We start from the raw sequence: 17370 nt of genomic DNA, 5'->3' as shown, positions 1-17370 counted from the left end.
TTATGTCTCTAAGACACGGATCCCAGAAAATGCTACTTTCTTGCCGAAGACCAGGCGCCATTTCCCACAAGACTCTGCTTCTCTATGACAGAGGAGTGAGCTATCACACATGATGGCAGCCTCTGGAGAAGCCACTAGGACTGGACCCTCACTGGTGGTAGGGACCAAGGAGTCCCATCACTAGAACTAGACAAACAGACTGGACTCTCCCTGGAATCCAAGCACCAGCACAAAACTGGTCTCACCCCAAATACAAAACAAGAGACCCAGTCACAGCTGCTGCTGATCAACAGCAGGAAGGGGAGCCCAGAGACGACGGTCAAGTGAACTTAATTTAATCCGATGATTCAGGATCTGGCCCGTATTAGCCTCAGGACTGCTCCGATGAGCTAAGGCCAGAGGGAGCCTTCTCAGGAAGCGGCTCCCATGGATGCCCATTACTGTCTTGGGAACATCCTCCCCAGGCACCCAGTAATGAAGACAAACGGGCGTGCCAGGAGCTCATCTTGCAGAAAAATATAAATAAAAACTGGGAACGAGAATTAAGCCAACCCTACTTGCATAATAAAAAGAACCACAGAGAATAAATCAAGGGTAAATACATTAAGGCATTCACACACCACCATCTGTTTCAAGTTAAACCAGTCACAGAGGAGGGAAAAAACCAGGTTTGTTAGCGTGATTTTATATTGTGCTTTTGCTTCAACATTTCCATAATTTACACACAAATCTGAGCACAGCACTGATTAAAGACACATGCGCGGTTTGATTATCTACCTGCCAGAAGTATTTCCACGTCCATTACAGAACCACTTCTTGCTGGTATTACAGTAAACCACGCAAGCAGGATCGTGTATTCCGCAGTAACTAAAAAAGTCAAAACATCAACAGTTAAAGCTGGAAGGTCTTTCTCTGGTTTTAATTTGGCAGGATGTAAAATTCTTTCCTCTTACAACATTTTTAAATTTTTCATTAAACACATACTCAAACCCAACGATCCCACTAGCAAAATCCAATCAGTTAACTGCAGAGGCTTCTTGACCCTGCAAATGCAGGGAAAGGGTTCAGGGTGCTGGGGAGCTTCCTCAGAGAGGCCCTAGACAACAGCAAAGCCCCTTCCAGGTGAGGGGCGAGAACTGTGGAAAGTGCCAGGTGAGCCCAACAATGGAGGTCTGACATCCCAAAGCAACCCCCTGTCACTCCCTTTGGCCTGAAGTTTCCAGAACTGTGACTTAAAAGAACGGAAGTCAGCATCCCTGGCTCTGGGCACACAGAAGAGTAAGCTGTAACCACACCACGTTCACAAGGCACTCCACATCCCAGCAGAGGGCGCCATGCTCCTGGGAACGCTCAGCTCAGCCCCAGCAGCAGAGAGTCTCAGGGGGCAGACTGAGCTCAAGCTTGCAAGGAGCACCTCAGGAGAGCCCCCAGCCTCATTCTTCTGAAAATCAACACATCAAAACCAAAAACTGGCTCACCACAGAGTCCTCTGTGTGTATGAAGCCAAGACTCAGTCTCAAACTGAATGTGGGTCAGCCAAGAACCTTCCCTGCAACACCCCACACCTTGGGGACAGCTGGGAAGGTGAGGGGGTGTGCAAACTTTAACCACCTGCAGCTTTACCGGAACCACTTCACTGTCAAATGTGTAGGTAACAGGAACACTGACACATCACTAACACGTACATAAAAACATTTGTAAACAAGAGTGGAAACAAGAGCCAAAATAAAGTTAAAAACAAAAAGCCAAAATAGTTACAAAACAAAAGTCTGTCCACAGAGCAGGGAAAAGAGCAGCACTATCCTGTGGTGGGCACAGACTTTGGGGGGGCAATGTGCCCAAGAGGTGGGCAAGACTGAGCCGTGGCCCAGGTCTAAAGTGGCCCTGACTGGCCAGGTGCCCTGAACAAGATCATTTCACCTCTTTTGGTCTCAATTTTCTTGCATGTGTGTAACAAAGCAAGAGTAAGTCCAAGCTTAAGGGTCAAAATGTGACAGATGGATCCTGCTCTAGATGAGAATTCCAAATTTGGTCAACAAACAGGTCTACCCACTGATTATTCAACTCCAATTTTGGGGGAATTTTGAACACATCAGAGAGGCAGATATTTTAAAGTATCCTACAATCAATCATCTCTTTGTAAGAGAAATTTTAGCTGCTGTTTGTTTACCCTCTAAACCTAAATGCTCACCAAATGTGAGGAATTCTTTTGAATGAGTGAGCGGAACAGGTACCAGGAACCACCTCAAGGCCTGAGAAGGAGTCTTTCCCCTACCCTCTAGGTGAATTAGGGGTGTCAGAGTGTGCTGACCCCACCCTCCTGCTCCTGACTCTGTATAGACAAATCTGAAGAATCTCCTTGTTTCGTAACACCAAATGTCGCAGTCCATTGGCTTAGATGGGCTTCTAAAGCCAGCAAACCCACTCAGGATGAAAAAGCTCTGCGGGATGAGTCTGAGACTCTGCCGTCGCCACTCACCTGCAGGCATGTACAGGGAGATCCTTCGTGTAATAGGTATCTTCTTCATCTTCTTCAAAGTTCAACTCGGCCAACAGCTGGCTGGTCTTGGCCACATTGTCATCCACAGCCCCGTTCTGCAGAATGCCCTCTGGTCCACCGACCTACAGCAGAATAGTACCATCACCACGCAAGGCTGCAGCTTTCAGGCCTTAGCCCAGGCACGTGACCTCTCCTCAAATGAGCAGCCATGGTGACCTTCCCACAAGTGCCGGCCTGCTCTCCACCTAAGACAGTTCAGCTTCTTCTGACTGGACTTTTTACACTCTCCCTATTAAACCCACCTGGACAAAAAAACAGGGTGTTGGTGACCTAGGTCATCCACCCTGCCTCCTGCATATCCAGGTTCAATCCCATCTGGCCACGGAGCCATGAGCAAACTGGATGCTGAGGAAAACGCTTCGTTCCCATGACTGAGGGTCACAAGGAGCAGGATGACTTTTTACAAAGTTGTTGCAATCCCCTCTGGGGACAGTTGCACAGTGTCAGGACAGAGGGCCCGGAATGCCAGCAGAGTGATGGGTCCCACCAAAGCCTAAGCACCGGACGTAAAGGCTGTGTCCACTGGAGATGAGGGAGAGCAGTTTTCTCACCAGTCAACATACTTCCTCCACTGCCAGTTTCCCTCTCCAGAGGGCAGCCCTTCTTCCTTATGAATTAGTAGTTCAACGTTAGGATGACCTTCCAAACTCAGGCTATAATCTTACTACTTATATTACCTTTTAGAAGTCACAACTGCAAAAACATGCCAAAAGGCAACTTTAACAATAACCCATGAATTTCACAGGCACTTCTACTGAGCTCACGTTTCCATTCAGAGGCACACGGATTCAACTCGCCAGAGATTAACGGGCATTCCTAAAGCCACCGCCAGGAACCTCAGACAGCAGTCAACAGTCCTTGTCATCTCCCCATGCTCCCAACAGGAGGAGATGACACATCTCCCACATGAGGTTGGGTCAGGCAGCAGGAGTGTCGGAACAGTGATGAGGACAGGGAGGAATGAATGACAGAAGCCCCAGGGCAGGCACCAGATTTCTCTGAGCAGTGAGACAGGATCAGACACTGCCCCCCCCCGCAAAAGCCCTTGCCACTTAGAGCCACACCATGTGGGGCCAGCTCAGGCCAGTGCAGCTCAAGTCAGGAGTGCCCCGGGGCCTTTTCGTGTCCACTGCTCCAGCCAAGTTACCTGTAAGATTCTAAAGACAGCAGATCTCTTGGGGATGTGGAGCTGGGGGGGGGGGGGGGGGGGCGGGGGGTGGGCGTGGGAAGGGCAGCACACACCCGGTTACACGGGGGAATCAGGAAGTGCATTGCCCCCTAGGGGGCATTCTGGAAACTGCAGTGGCGCATTTGGGTTGTGAGTAGGGGGGTATCTACAGCTGTGTCTGTAATGGTCTCAGCCCACATTAGAACCCCATTTCACAGCTTCTGCCACTACTTTAATGCACTTTTTCCAGGCAGGCAACAACCAAGTTAAATGAAAGAAAACTATGCTTTGTTTGAAAAAAAAATTTTTTTTCAAAGAAAAAAATCAAAATCAACATTTGGATTTTAATGCAAAGACAGTACTGTAACAACCACAAGCACTTCTTTGTGAACCCCTGATCTCTTTTTTTTTTTATTGTAGTAAAATACACGTAATATAAAATGTACTACTGTAGCCATTTTAAAAATATTTATTTTTGAGCAAGAGAAGAGAAGGGGGGGGGAGGGGGAGGGGGAGGGAAAGAGAGCAAGCACCAGCAAGCAAGGGCCAGAGAGACTCCACACTGCCCAGGGCTCCGTACTGTCAGCAAAGAGCCTGCCGCGGGGCTTGAACTCATGAACTGTGAGATCATGACCTGAGCGGAAATCAAGAACTGGATTGCTTAACCAACTGAGCCACCCAGACACCCACCTCCCCCTTTAACCATTTTTAAGTGTACAGCTCAGTGGCATTAAATACATTCCTATTATTCTACAATCATCACCAACACCCATCTCTACAACTTTTTCATCTGAAACTGAAACTCTGTATCCATTACCAACCCTCCATTCCCCCCTGAGCCCCTGGCACCCACGTTTCTACTTTCTCTGAAAACTTGACTACCCTAGAGATCTCATATAAATGGGCTCATAGTGTTTGTCTTTTTGTGACTGGCTTATTTCACATAGCATACTGTCCTCAAGATGTATCCGTGTTGTAGCATGTGTCAGAATTTCCCTTCTTAAGGCTGAATAACATTCCACTGTATGGACAGACGTTTTGTTTACCCATTTACTCTTCAGTGGGCACTTGGGTTTTTTCCACCTTCTGGCTGCCATGAACATGGTATACAACGATGTCATCAAGTTCCGGCTTTCAATTCTTTTGGGGATATACCCCAAAAGAAGTAGACTTGCTGGATCTTATGGTAATTCTATATCTAACTTTTCTGAGGAACTGCATAGTATTTTCCACGGAGACTATGCCATTTTACATTCCCACCAGCAGTGCACAAGGGTTCCAATTTCTCCATAGCCTCGATGATACTCCTTATCATTCTTCTGGGTTTTTTTTAAACAACCAACTTAATGAATATGAGGTGGTTATCTCATTGTGGCTTTGATTTGCATTTCTATGCTAGCTAATGAAACTGAGGATCTCTTCTTGTGCTTGCTGGTCATTTATATATCTTCTTTGAAGAAATGTCTATTGAAGTCCTTTGCCCATTTTTAATTAGATTGTTACATTCTTTGTTGAGGTGCTTTGAAATTCTGATCGTTGGCTATCACTTCAAAAAGTCACCTGTTTGGCAATGTTTCTCTTGACACATGCAGTGGCAATGCTACTGTGAGGTTGCCACCCAGGGCCAGCACTGCTGGCTCGCAATGTCTCCTAGTATGACTGTGTTAGGCACACACGTGTTGGTTTTCTTTTTAAGAGATTTTTTTTTTTTTAACATTTATTTATTTTTGAGACAGAGAGAGGGAGCATGAACGGGGGAGGGTCAGAGAGAGGGAGACACAGAATCGGAAGCAGGCTCCAGGCTCTGAGCTGTCAGCACAGCCGATGCGGGGCTCGAACTCACGGACCGCGAGATCATGACCTGAGCCGAAGTCGGGACGCTTAACCGACTGAGCCACCCAGGCGCCCCAACACGTGTTGGTTTTCTGAAAGTGTGTGGCCAGGTTACGGCACCAGGATTTCATCTTATGGCAGAGAAGGAGGTATGCATCTCATGCTGCAGAAGGCAGCAATTAGAAATTGACATCTGCAGGGGTGTCTGGGTGGCTTGACTGATAAAGCAGTTCAGGTTATGATCCCAAGGTTCCTGAGTTTGAGCCCCCGCATCGGACTCTCTGTTGTAAGCATGGAGCCCTCTTCAGATCTTCTGTCCCCCTCTCTGTGCACCTCCCTTGCTCATGTTCTCTCAAAAATTAAAAAAGAAAGAGAGAGAGAGAGAGAGAGAGAGAGAGAAAGAAAGAAAGAAAGAAAAAGAAATTGACATCTATGATCCCATTTAAACTCTTAAAGTCAGTAAACAGGTTCCTCAAGTATTTAAGGTAACAAGGTTTCTGAGAATATTATGGAAGGCAAACTTTTTACTTGATCTAAAACTATTCTTTCCAGGGATGCCTAGGTGGCTTAGTCAGTAAGGCGTCCAACTCTTGATTTCGGCTCAGGTCATGATCCCACAGTTCATGGGTTCAAGCCCTGTATCAGGCTCTGTGCTGACAATGCTGGGCCTGCTTGGAATTCTCTCTCCCTCTCTCTCTGCCCCTCCCCTGCTCATGCTCTCCCTCTCAAAATAAATGAACTTTAAAAAACAAACAATTCTTTCCATAGATCTGGTATCCTCAGCTTAAATGCGTATTGACACCTTTTATGACTTCACTCTGATCAGCTTTCATCTTTCCAAAGAGAAATGTGCTATCTTTCCAATCCAATCTCAGCAGAAAAACACCTTAAAACCCAGAATTAGGGAGCTTAGGTGGCTCAGTTGGTTAAGCATCTGACTCTTGATTTCAGCTCAGGTCATGATCTCATGGTCTCATGGGTTTGAGCCCCGGGTCAGGTTCTGCACACTGACCACATGGAGCCTGCTTGGGATTCTCCCTCTCTTTGCCCCTCCCCTGCTCATGCTCTGCGTCTCTCAAAATAAACTTAAAAACAAACAAACAAACAAACAAACAAACCACCACCACCCAGGATCATCAGAAGGCTAAGAAGGTGGTTCAGGAAGGAATCAGCATGCAGCTCCCCCTCTCTCAAGCTCAGAATAGCATTTACATTTTTTTTTTTTTTTTTTAAGAGAGAGCATGAGCAGGAGGTGGGGAAGAGAATCTTAAGTAGGTTTGGAGACTGATCCCATGACCCTGGGACAATGACCTGAGTCGAAATCAAGAGTTGGATACTCAACTGACTGAGCCACCCAGGCACCCTGGTACTCATATTAAAAAAAAAAAAAAAATTAATGTTTATTTTTTGAAAAAGAGAGACAGAGACCAAGTGTGAGTGGGGCAGAGAGAGACAGGGAGACACAGAATCTGAAGTAGGCTCCAGGCTCTTAGCTGTCAGCACAGAGGCCGAAGCCGGGCTTGAACTCACGAACCATGAGATCATGACCCGAGTTGAAGTCAGATGCTTAACCGACTGAGCCATCCAGGCACTCCCCCGTATTTATAAACAGCTGGGTTAAATACCTAATAATATCCTCAATTTTACTTCTTATCCCACAATGTTTAGGACATTTACTATCTAGCCTTTTAAGAAAATGTTTACAGATTCCTTATCTAGAAGAACTCCTAAAATATCTTATTAGATTGCATAATCTTTTACGTGTAAAGAAATGCCCTTGGTGATATCTGAAGCTTTGCTGTCCTGAAACATCAAAATTGGTCCACAGAGTAATACAGAAAAGTGCATACCCCCTGGGTGCCATCTTCCTACCCACTCCTGCCTCATCTGGGCCTCAGATCCCACAGTTCACCTCCCCTCACCAGGGGAAGGCCTGAACCAGCAGAGGACACCTCCTGACCAGCCACATGGGGACCCACCCTGCACACTGACCCCTTCAGGTTAATAACGGGGAAAGAAATGTAGGTCTACTCTCAGAACTCTTGGGAGACAATATGATACAGATACAAGGTCAGGTAGACTCTCCACCCTCCACTAGAGCTGGGGGGCCAGAGACGACAGTCCAGATTCTCCAAGGCCCAGTAGCCCTCTAGCCTCCTGGTTAGGGAACGTATAATGTATACGTGGCACACACACACACACACCCACACACTCCCAGCTCCCACTCAGCCCCACTCCTGCCCAGCTACGATCTGGCCACAACACAAACTGACTTCTATAGCGGGGTTGTTAGTTTCTCCCTCTACTCTCTGGAAAGTTTTAAGATAAACATTAAGTTCAAAAATACATCTGACCTTAGAAACTATAATTAAATTAGTTAAAACAAAGCTCTAACTAGAGAGTGCCCAGCACAGAGAAGGTCCACAATCCATGCCAGGTGACAAGACGGAAGGAGTGAAGGGTCCTTGGCCAGAACAGGACTGAGGTCCTCTGAGATTATCAACCCCTCACTTCCAGTCAGGACCCCTGCGGCCTGCAAGGCTCAGAGAGGCAGCACCCCCCTGCACCCACAGGAACCCTGAGCCCACTCCCAGGCATCACATCACTGGGGAAACAGTTCCCTCTTCGCCTCTGCTCTGGGTAAAGGTCTGCAGATGTTTTCTGCCCAGGGACAGTTTCATACAAGCAACTACAGAATTCACTGTGTACATCAGAGTAGCAGGAAGAAACGTTGCTTCAGTCCCACAGAGGAAAAGCATGTAAATTCAAAAATCACTCCCAAATGTGCTGGTAAGAACTTTTAGACCACAGATTTTTACTCCAAACCTCATAAGCATTGTACCATGCAGCACGAAATGGACCTTTCAGTCCCTCAGTCTCTGAGTCTGCCAGTGCTCCGGGGCCTTTGCACTCACTGTCCCTTGGTTTCTGCACAGCTGGCTCTTGGTCCTTTGGGTCTCAGTCCACAGGGCGCCTCCCAGGGAGGCCTCCCCCATTCCATCTGTGGAGCCCCAAAGCAGGGGACCCCAGGACCTAGAAATGAGCCACTCCCCAGGAAGCCCTCATAGTGTAGGCTAAATGAATACATCTTCACACTGAAAAGCATAAACACTGAAATGTAAAATAATTCATCTCATCAATAAAAGTATTTTTTTATCCTGAGGTTTAAATAAAAAGAGAGTGGGCAATCACCTTTCCCTCAGGGTAAGGAGAGGCTGAGCCTCACCTCTGGAAAAAGCTAACAGAAGTTCTGGCCTCCCCCCAGCTCTTGAGAAAGTTTCAAAACTACAGGGAATAAACAACTCACATAACCATCACCTGGATCCACCAGCCACTCACACTTTTTACCACGCTTGCTCTCTCCCTCTGCACACACACACTTTTACTTTCCTGACCCATTTCAGAGTCGCAAGCCCCAGGATAAGCATCTTCTCCATGTAATCACTATACAAGCCTCACGCTCGGGAATTATGCTGATAAAACGGATATAATACTGCTATCTAATAAGCACAAGCACAATTCCCCAACACCCTAACGTCCTTTCTAGTTTTCTACATTCAAGACCTAGTTAACACTCGTTACTTATGCTGTCTCTTTAGCCTTCTTTAATCCATTAGTTTTAACCACATGTAACTGCTGACATTCAACCATTTCTGACCTACGAAAATGCCTTCACACGGTCCCACTCAAGAGAGTGGTCCCCAGATTCTGGATAAAAAGGATCCTCACCGGCCTCCCTCTTTACAGTGAACCCTTGTTCTGGTCAGCATGCTGAGTCCAGGCCTATGGTTCATTTCAATGCTCAGAGTGTCCTTGATGTGTCCGAGGCATCCCCACCTCAACCTGGGCTGCCTCTGCATGTCCAGCCCTGGGATCATTACTCTCAAAGGAGCCCACTCCACGCCTGCAGGGAGAAGCCAGGGTGTGATGATGGGTTCAGTCCAGAAGCCAGGACACCTCACAGGACAATGACACAGACTGGACCCCAGCTCAGTGGCATGAAAAGAAGAGGGAGAGGCTGCCCTGGAGAGCAAGCCAAGATTCATAACCATCACATAAATGGTGGACCTCCCTGGGGGCCAGACCAAGTCAAGACATTTTCTCATGAGTGAAGAATCTGTGGAGAAAGGGAAGCCCTGTGGATTAGATGATCCCAAAAAACGACTGTCAGTGCTGTTCATCTGACAACAGCAGTACTGCCTATGATGGAAAGATGCTTTTTTGTTTCCAGAAACGCATAGTAAATATAGGTCAAAATGATTGTGTATTGCTAACTCATATGGCTCAACCTCAGAAGGAAGGATGAAATAACATGTTGGATTTGTTTTAAAGCTCTTCTGCGATGAGAATAAAGGGCCAGAGGACAAAACTGCTGAACTGAGGAGATGGATATGCCGGGTTTGTTTTCTTTACTTGCAGAGAATCCATAACCAACGTTTTTACACAATATAGATGGACAAGGTGGCCTCCATGGAGTCCGAGGAGCCACACACTCAAAAAGAGTGACGGAAGGCAAGCACAGTTCTGACCAAATGCCTTCTACTCCAAGATGAGGAGAGCCACGTCCCCAAAGTCACTGGCATCCCTGGCAGCTGAGCTCTGCAAGGAGCAAAGCAGACACGAAAGTGCCATCCTCAGTTGTGACAAAGGGCTACCCGCAGAGCTCAGCAAGCAGCCTAGGTCTAGAAGCCATCCAGGCAACAGTCTGCAGGGATCCAAAGAAGCCCGGCTTGGCTCAGTAATCCAGCTCACAAGCTGCTACCAGACTAACACATACAAACAGGCACAACGATCCTTTCCCAGCCATGGGATCCCAGGACCCAGCATCCCCATGTTTACTAGAGGAAGCAGGATGCTGCTCTCAAGGAAAGCTCCTCTGCCAAGAAGAGTTCAAAGACCCCCTGAAAGCAGGGCCCCGAGACCTGGAAAATGAAGCCCTGAAGACTCAGCCAGACTCGCTGCCCTTCCACACCTTCCAGGCCACACTCTGTTCCGGGTCCCACCAAGCAGAACTGGGAGTCATGACCCTTCTCTGCGGGCAGGACTATCCCGGCAACACTGCAAGACCACCCTGCCAGGGCAACAACCACAAATGCCCCTCAGTTGAGAGCCACTGCCCAGAATCTGTTCCCTCCAGCCTCCGTGCATGCTGCTCTGGTGGGGCCTCTCCCTTTCTGCAGAGCCTCTTACCCTCCCTCTCAGGGCAGTGTCTCCAAAGGGTCTGCTGACCAGCACCAACTCCACCCATACCTCCCATCAGAGAGGAGCCCTGCCTCAGCCTTGGGGGATCACGGGCCCTGACAAAAACCACAGACAGAACTTGTGTCTGCTCTAGCCATAATTCCTTATGAGGACTCAGGGGCAACAGGGTATCCAGTGCAGTCAACACGTCCCAGCAGGAGTGGCCACTCTGGCTGCCTGGTACTGTAGTTCACACACTCACATTTATACACATGCGCCAGCGTGCACAGGCACATTATCTGACCACGAGGCACTCTGCCGGAGCTCCCCTTCTGGCTTTGTCCACACTCTGCCAGGTCTACCTGCCATCTAAGGGCCCTTCCTCTCAAGCGAGGTCACAGTATCCCCTCAGCAGCTCCATGAGGCTCTAGGATCCAGCCCGAGCCCCTGGCATGGCATATCAACCCTTGCCCGCACCCACTCTCCTCCACACCAAGCCAAGTGTAGCACTCCATGCCCACCTCTGTGCCCAGCAGCATGCCTTCCTGAACTCAAGGAACACTGCTCACAAAAGCTTTCCCTCTGCAGGGCAGACCACTCCCTCTTCTGGGCCCTCATGATCCCAAAGGTCAACCGCAGTCTGAGCAGCACCTGTCATTTCTAACACAACAGCTACAGATGGCAAAGGATTCACTTCGACCCCCAATCCTCAGAGAGCACAGCAAGGCAAGGAAGCAGGACTACAGAGAGGGGCAGGAGACAAGGACCAGGGTGAAGAGACTGGCCTGACAGCATGTACAGTGGGGACAAAAGTAAACATGAACAGATATATGAGGGCTCCCAGGCTCACCCTGAAAGCAGCGTGGCCAGGCCTCCGTTCCTGCCTCTGCACCCACGTGGAGGGCCCAGCATACAGGGTGGTGAATCTCCCCCAAAATGTGACTGGGAGTGGCTGAGCACGGGGTCACTCCATTTCCCTACATTAGAGATGCTGATGAGAAACTACAAAGATTAACAGGAGCAAAAAGGGGAGGGGCAGGAAGGGGAAGAAAAAGAGGCATGAAGAAGAATCAAAGACCATGAATTGTGTGATGGTCGAACAACTCTGCAAATTTACTAGAAAAACACTGAATTGCACACTTACATACAAGACTCTATGGTATGTGATCATACCTTAATAAAGCTATTAGAAAAACGTCTCCTTTTTTTGGTTGTGGGAACAGGATTGAGAAAGAACTTTGTTTTTCAGTTAACACTGGTATTGTTCGAGTGTTAACTTTACCCCCAATCGTATTCAATCTGGGTTAAGAAATTAGGGTGAACAGAGTAAGAAGTCATTTTGCTTTTTCACCAATGACACGTAAGCCCTTCCTCTCCCCTAATCGCCCATGGAGTCCTAACCATCTAGAAACAAACTTGGGAAATCCAGTAAGGGGAAAGTGCTGAACGAACACTTGCCAGAGCTCCTGCAAGGTTACCAGTGTCTTATCTCCAATTTTCTCAAGGTGTCCTTATATCACCGCTGAACTGAGTGTTCACAAAACCAGATGGAAAAAGTCCCACTCAAATTTTAAACTCACCACTTTTGGGAACCCCTAGACTGTACTGAACTCATTCCTCCTCTTCATAAACTACCAGGCCAATAAGCAGAAGATGATCTGTTTACCTGGATGGTCAAGAATATGTTAGGACAGCTTTCCATGATCAATTCTGAAGACTAGGTAGCAACTCTTTACTCAAGTATCTACCACTTGAAGAGGAAAAGAAGCTCAAGTGTATGTACTCAAGACTACAACTGATGAAGAGCCTTTGTTTATCCATTTACCTGTTGATGGTCACTGGAGTTGTTTCCAGTCTGGGGCTCTCAAGAACGAATCAGCTATAAATGCTCAGAGCAGCCCCATGTGTGGACAACCACCTTTGCTTCTCTGCTGGACCACAGAGAAATGGGTAAACCATCCCATCAGCAAGGTATGAAAGTTACAAGTGGCTTTCCAGCCTTTTAAAAAATGTGAGCCAATCTTATGAGCAGGTAGTGGTATCTCCCTGTGGCCTTTCTTTTCAGTTTCACTGAGGTGTAACTGACATACAATCAACAGTGCATGCTTAAAGTGTATAGTTTTATAAGTTGTTATACATCAGTGTATGTAAACACCCAATCGAGATAACCAATACATCTATCACCAAGTCTCCTTATGCCCTTTGTCACCCTCTCTTTTCCTTCCTCCTTCTCCCAACCACTAATCTGTTTTCTATTACTATTAGCACTTTCTAGGGCTTTATACAAACAGAATCACAGGGTATATATTCTTTTTTTTTTTTTTTTTTTTTGGTCAGAGTGTTTCTTTTACCCAGAATTATTCTGAGATGCATCCATATCATTGTGTGTATCAATTCCTTTTTCTGCCTGGGTAGTGTTCCCAACTCTTACATCTTTACCATAATTCCCATATTTGGAGAAAACATGACAGTAGCAACCATCAAAAGGAAATATTCCAACTAGACAGGGCAGAAGGTTTATAACACCAACTATTATGCAAAACACTCCTGAAATTACCTTTCCCTGCCCTTTGACGGGCGGGGGAAGGGCCCACGAAGAGTCAGATAGGCAAAAGAAAATGGTCCCTTGTATCTTAAGGACACTTGGCAGGATTATGTTAGCACTTTTCATTCCACGGTCTGGAAGGCTTTGATAAATATCAGTTTTATTTCATAAACAAAACAAATGTTATTTGAACCAACTTGTAGCTCAGCAGGAGTCACCCCTGTGCCATTCTCCTACCCTGGCAGGGACACACATTCTGCCTTTAAACAAACTTTCAGGTAGGGGCGCCTGGGTGGCTCAGTCGGTTAAGCGTCTGACTTCAGCTCAGGTCATGATCTCACAGCTCGTGGGTTCGAGCCCCGCGTCGGGCTCTGTGCTGACAGCTCAGAGCCTGGAGCCTGCTTTGGATTCTGTGTCTCTCCATCTCTCGGTCCCTCCCCTGCTCATGCTCTGTGTCTGTCTCTCAATAATAAATAAACCTTAAAAATTTTAAACAAACTTTCAGGTAAAACCAACTAAGCAAAACTGGTATCAAAAGTGGCTGCACGCTGGGAAGGAGTCTGGCAGCTCCTGCAAAGGTTATGCACAGAGTTACCACACAACCCCACAATTTCACCTACAGCCACACAGAAACCTGCACATGAATGTTCACAGCAGCATTATTTATAATAGCTACAAGGATAAACAACCCAAATGTCCACCAACAGATGAGCAGATAAACAAAATGTGGTCTGTCTGTACTGTGGAAAACTGTTCAGTCAAAAAAGAAATGGTAGTAGATACATGTTACAGCATGGATGAACCTTGAAAACATACTTGGTGAAAGAAACGAGACACAAAAGACCACATATTGTCATTTATATCAAATGTCCACAGTAGGTAAACCTGAGACAGAAAGATCAGTGGCTGCCTGGGGTTGGAGAAAGGAGGACTGACAAGCTAAGAGGTATGGGGTTTCTTTTTAGGGTGATGAAAATATGCCAAAACTGATGACGGTGAGGGCGGCACAACTCTGAATGTACTAAAAGCTACCGAACTGTACACTTTAAATGGGCAAACTGTATGCTACATGGATTCTATCTCAAGAAAGCTGTGAAACAGAAGTAGCTGCACAGCACTTGATAAGTTACAGCTACTCATTCAATAAGATAAAATCAAAAGCCATTCAGAATGGGTTTGAGTCTTTCTGGAAGCCCCACTGTACAGTTAGTTACCCAGCCAACTCTTGAGGACAAATAAGGAAAATCCCAAATGTTGTAGGCAGCCAATGCCACCAACTGGCATAGGAAAGAATCAACTTTTTTTCCACTTTTCAATTCTAGTCAGACTTTTCCTGCCCCCAAATTCAGAGCCTTCTCTTACGACACAAAGGATGTAACTCCCATTCCCCGAACACAAACTTAGGCTACGCGTGAGTGGGTCATCTCAGTTAATTAAAAGTAAAGAAGGATAAACCCTTTTGATGTCATCAGAACTCAGGTGAGCTCAACTGCAACATTTACCTCTGGTGGAGAGTTTTAAAGCTCTTATTTTATACAACTCAGTGCTCAGGTGCAGAAAAATAGATTATTTCAACTGAAAGAGAAGGGCATGCCCTGTAACTCACTGATCACAAACAGAATACAAGGAACAAAACTAGAACTCAGAGCTGTTTTATACTGGCCAGAAAAACACTGGCCAATATAAAGAAAAGAATATGCAATAAAAGTCTTAAAAAAAAGAATTTGCAATAAAACGATTACCTTTACCAACCCTGAGCTGCCACTAACCATGGCACATCGGCTCAACTGAGTGATCTTTATCCTCAGCCTCCGGACGCACTGGACACAAGTTACAAACAGCGTTATCTGGTCCATCCAAACTTGAGTCCAGATTTCATGCATGTTTCCGGTCCATCCAAACATAAGTGCAGATTTCAGGTATGTTGAAAAGTATAACAAAAATAAAACTCCGATACCCCCATTTCACAGCTGTGAACACAGAGAGGTCTACAGGTGTCATCGTGAGTGTCCAACGGCTCATTCGTTTCTCCAGGCAAACTCTCTCCTATCTTCCTCCACCATATGTAAACCAAGCTGAAAAAATACATACTTGCACACCTGTTCTCCCTGATGCTCCACCCATCAGGCATCTATTTTTAAGGAAATCTGGGGTTAGAATGAGTCAAATGTTTTCTGCTTCTATTAGGGGCTAAAAGAAAATCCAAGTGGGTGGTCTACCCACGAGAGTGACTCAATCAACTAGAATGCTAGCCCTCCTCCCCCAAGGACAGAGTCTGAGCTCACTCTGGCTGAGGATGGGGTGGCTCCCCCAGCCCTGACAGTGGATCCTCATGCCAAGGAACACCTGTGACAAGGGATCCCACCCCAAAACCCCAGCCAGTCCCCTCTGCCACTCCAGAGCTGGGACCCAGGTTCAGGAAGTGCGTCCCTAATACTTCTCATAACCCAAACCCAAACTTAAAATACCTAAGTAGCTTTCCCTAAACATTCACATCATTAAAAACAAAATTTTCCAACGTGGCAGTACCACTTATGTAAAACCCACTATCACTGCCCCCATTGGAGGAACAAACTCAAACCTAACTTTTCCAAGACAGAGCTGTGGAGTTACATAACAAGTCGGTTTCAGCAACAGGCAACGCAAGAAGGAAAAACAAAACGCAACCTGTCTCTTGAATACTCTTCATAACCAGCGAGTGTGGGGTTCTCAACTGGAGGCTAAAATTCCGTTTCTACTCCGGGAGCTTCGACCCTGCCCTCTCCAGCGTCCCTGGGCCCGGGGAAATTTGAACCCGCGGTTTAGTGGGCATGACCGGGGGCGGGCGAGGGGGAATGCCCAGATGGCTGGGACCACAGGTGGGGGGTGGGGCAGGGAGGACGGATCGGCCAGAGGGGAACCCGGGCGGATCACCACGGAGCTGGCTTGAACAGGGCACGGACTCAGCTGGAGGAAAACTTGGGGACAGGTCACCCCCGACGGCAGGTCACCTCGGACACGCCCAGAAGGCGACTTCGGGCAGGTGACCTAAGACGCGGCCTGAAGTAGATCCTGACCAGATCACCCGGACCCCACCAGAGCGGGACTCGAAACAGGTCTGCCCCGGCCCGGCTAGAGACCCGGAGCCGAGGCAGGTTACTCCGGACCCGGCCGGATCGGGGAACCCGGGGAAGGTCAGCCTGGGCCGGGCCTGAGTGAGGGACCTGGAACAGGTTACTTCGGACGCCGCCGGAGTGCGGGACTCGGGGCAGGTTCCCGGGCGCCGAGGCCCGGCCCGGGCTTCCGGCGCCGCCATGTGCCGCTCACCTGCGCGTCCAGCTGTCCGGCCGCAGCGCCCGCACCAGCGCCTACCGGGCCTCCCGCACCACCTCCTCCGGGGCCGCCGGGGCCACCTGGGGGCGTCTGCGTCTGGCTGGGGAGGGTGAAGTCGGTGAACTCGAACTCCGAGCCCTGTGTGTCGGCGCCAAGCAGCTCGGCTTCCTCAGTGTCCAGGAAGGTGAGCGTCTGCGAACTGGGCCCGTACGCCTCCACACTCATGGTGCCGCCGAGTAGGGCCCTCAGGCCGGCCCCGCGCCGCACTCGAGCCCGCCGCCGCGCTGAGGCCTAGGCCGCAGGCCTCGGGCCGCCGCCGCCGCCGCGCCCACGCCCCTGAACCGGACTGAAACGCCCGCCGCTGCGCGAGCCGGGCCAAGAGCCACGCGTGCCGAGCCGCCGCCACTGCCGCCGAGCCCCTCAGCGACGCTGCTCCCCTCCGAGCCGCCCGCCACTCGCAGCCCCCGGCAGGAACCGCCGTCGCCGCCGCCGTCGTGCGCGTGCGCGAGCCCGACGCCGGCGCAGGTGCGCGTGCGCGAGCCCGACGCCGGCGCAAGCGCGCGCGCTCCTCGGGGACGCCTCCAACCGCGCCCGGACACCCGCAGCTGAGCGGGCCGGCGGAACAAGCAGGGCGCACGCGCGGGGGGCAGGGCTTCTAACCGCCGTCGCGGCGGCCTCACGAGGACGTGGTCCCGCCCCAACCGCTGCTCGGTAGCGCTGGGCGGTGGGCGGTGTGACCGCGGTGGTTCCGTGTGTAGGGGCGGCGAGACT

The 17370-nt window shown here is 48.8% G+C and overlaps 1 protein-coding gene across 2 annotated transcripts in view; it reads right to left on the bottom strand.

The window, feature by feature from the left end:
• UPF1 (UPF1 RNA helicase and ATPase) overlaps positions 1 to 17097 on the bottom strand; it is a 37230-nt gene extending 20133 nt beyond the window's left edge. Inside the window, exons 1-3 of one of the 2 annotated variants that reach the window (XM_047850537.1) lie at positions 16594 to 17097; positions 2480 to 2622; positions 778 to 867 (exon numbers count right to left, since the gene is read on the bottom strand). In XM_047850537.1, coding sequence (XP_047706493.1) covers positions 778 to 867; positions 2480 to 2622; positions 16594 to 16824 — 464 coding nt within the window. In that variant the 5' untranslated portion in view covers positions 16825 to 17097. The remainder of the gene's footprint in view (positions 1 to 777; positions 868 to 2479; positions 2623 to 16593) is intronic. The other variant, XM_047850538.1, reaches the window with a different exon arrangement.
• Between the last annotated feature and the right edge of the window lie 273 nt (positions 17098 to 17370).

The sequence above is a fragment of the Prionailurus viverrinus genome, chromosome A2 (genome assembly GCF_022837055.1).
Source record: "Prionailurus viverrinus isolate Anna chromosome A2, UM_Priviv_1.0, whole genome shotgun sequence".
Lineage (NCBI taxonomy): Eukaryota > Metazoa > Chordata > Mammalia > Carnivora > Felidae > Prionailurus > Prionailurus viverrinus.
The sequence above is the reverse complement of the archived record's forward strand: the minus strand, read 5'-3'. Positions and strand labels throughout refer to the sequence as shown.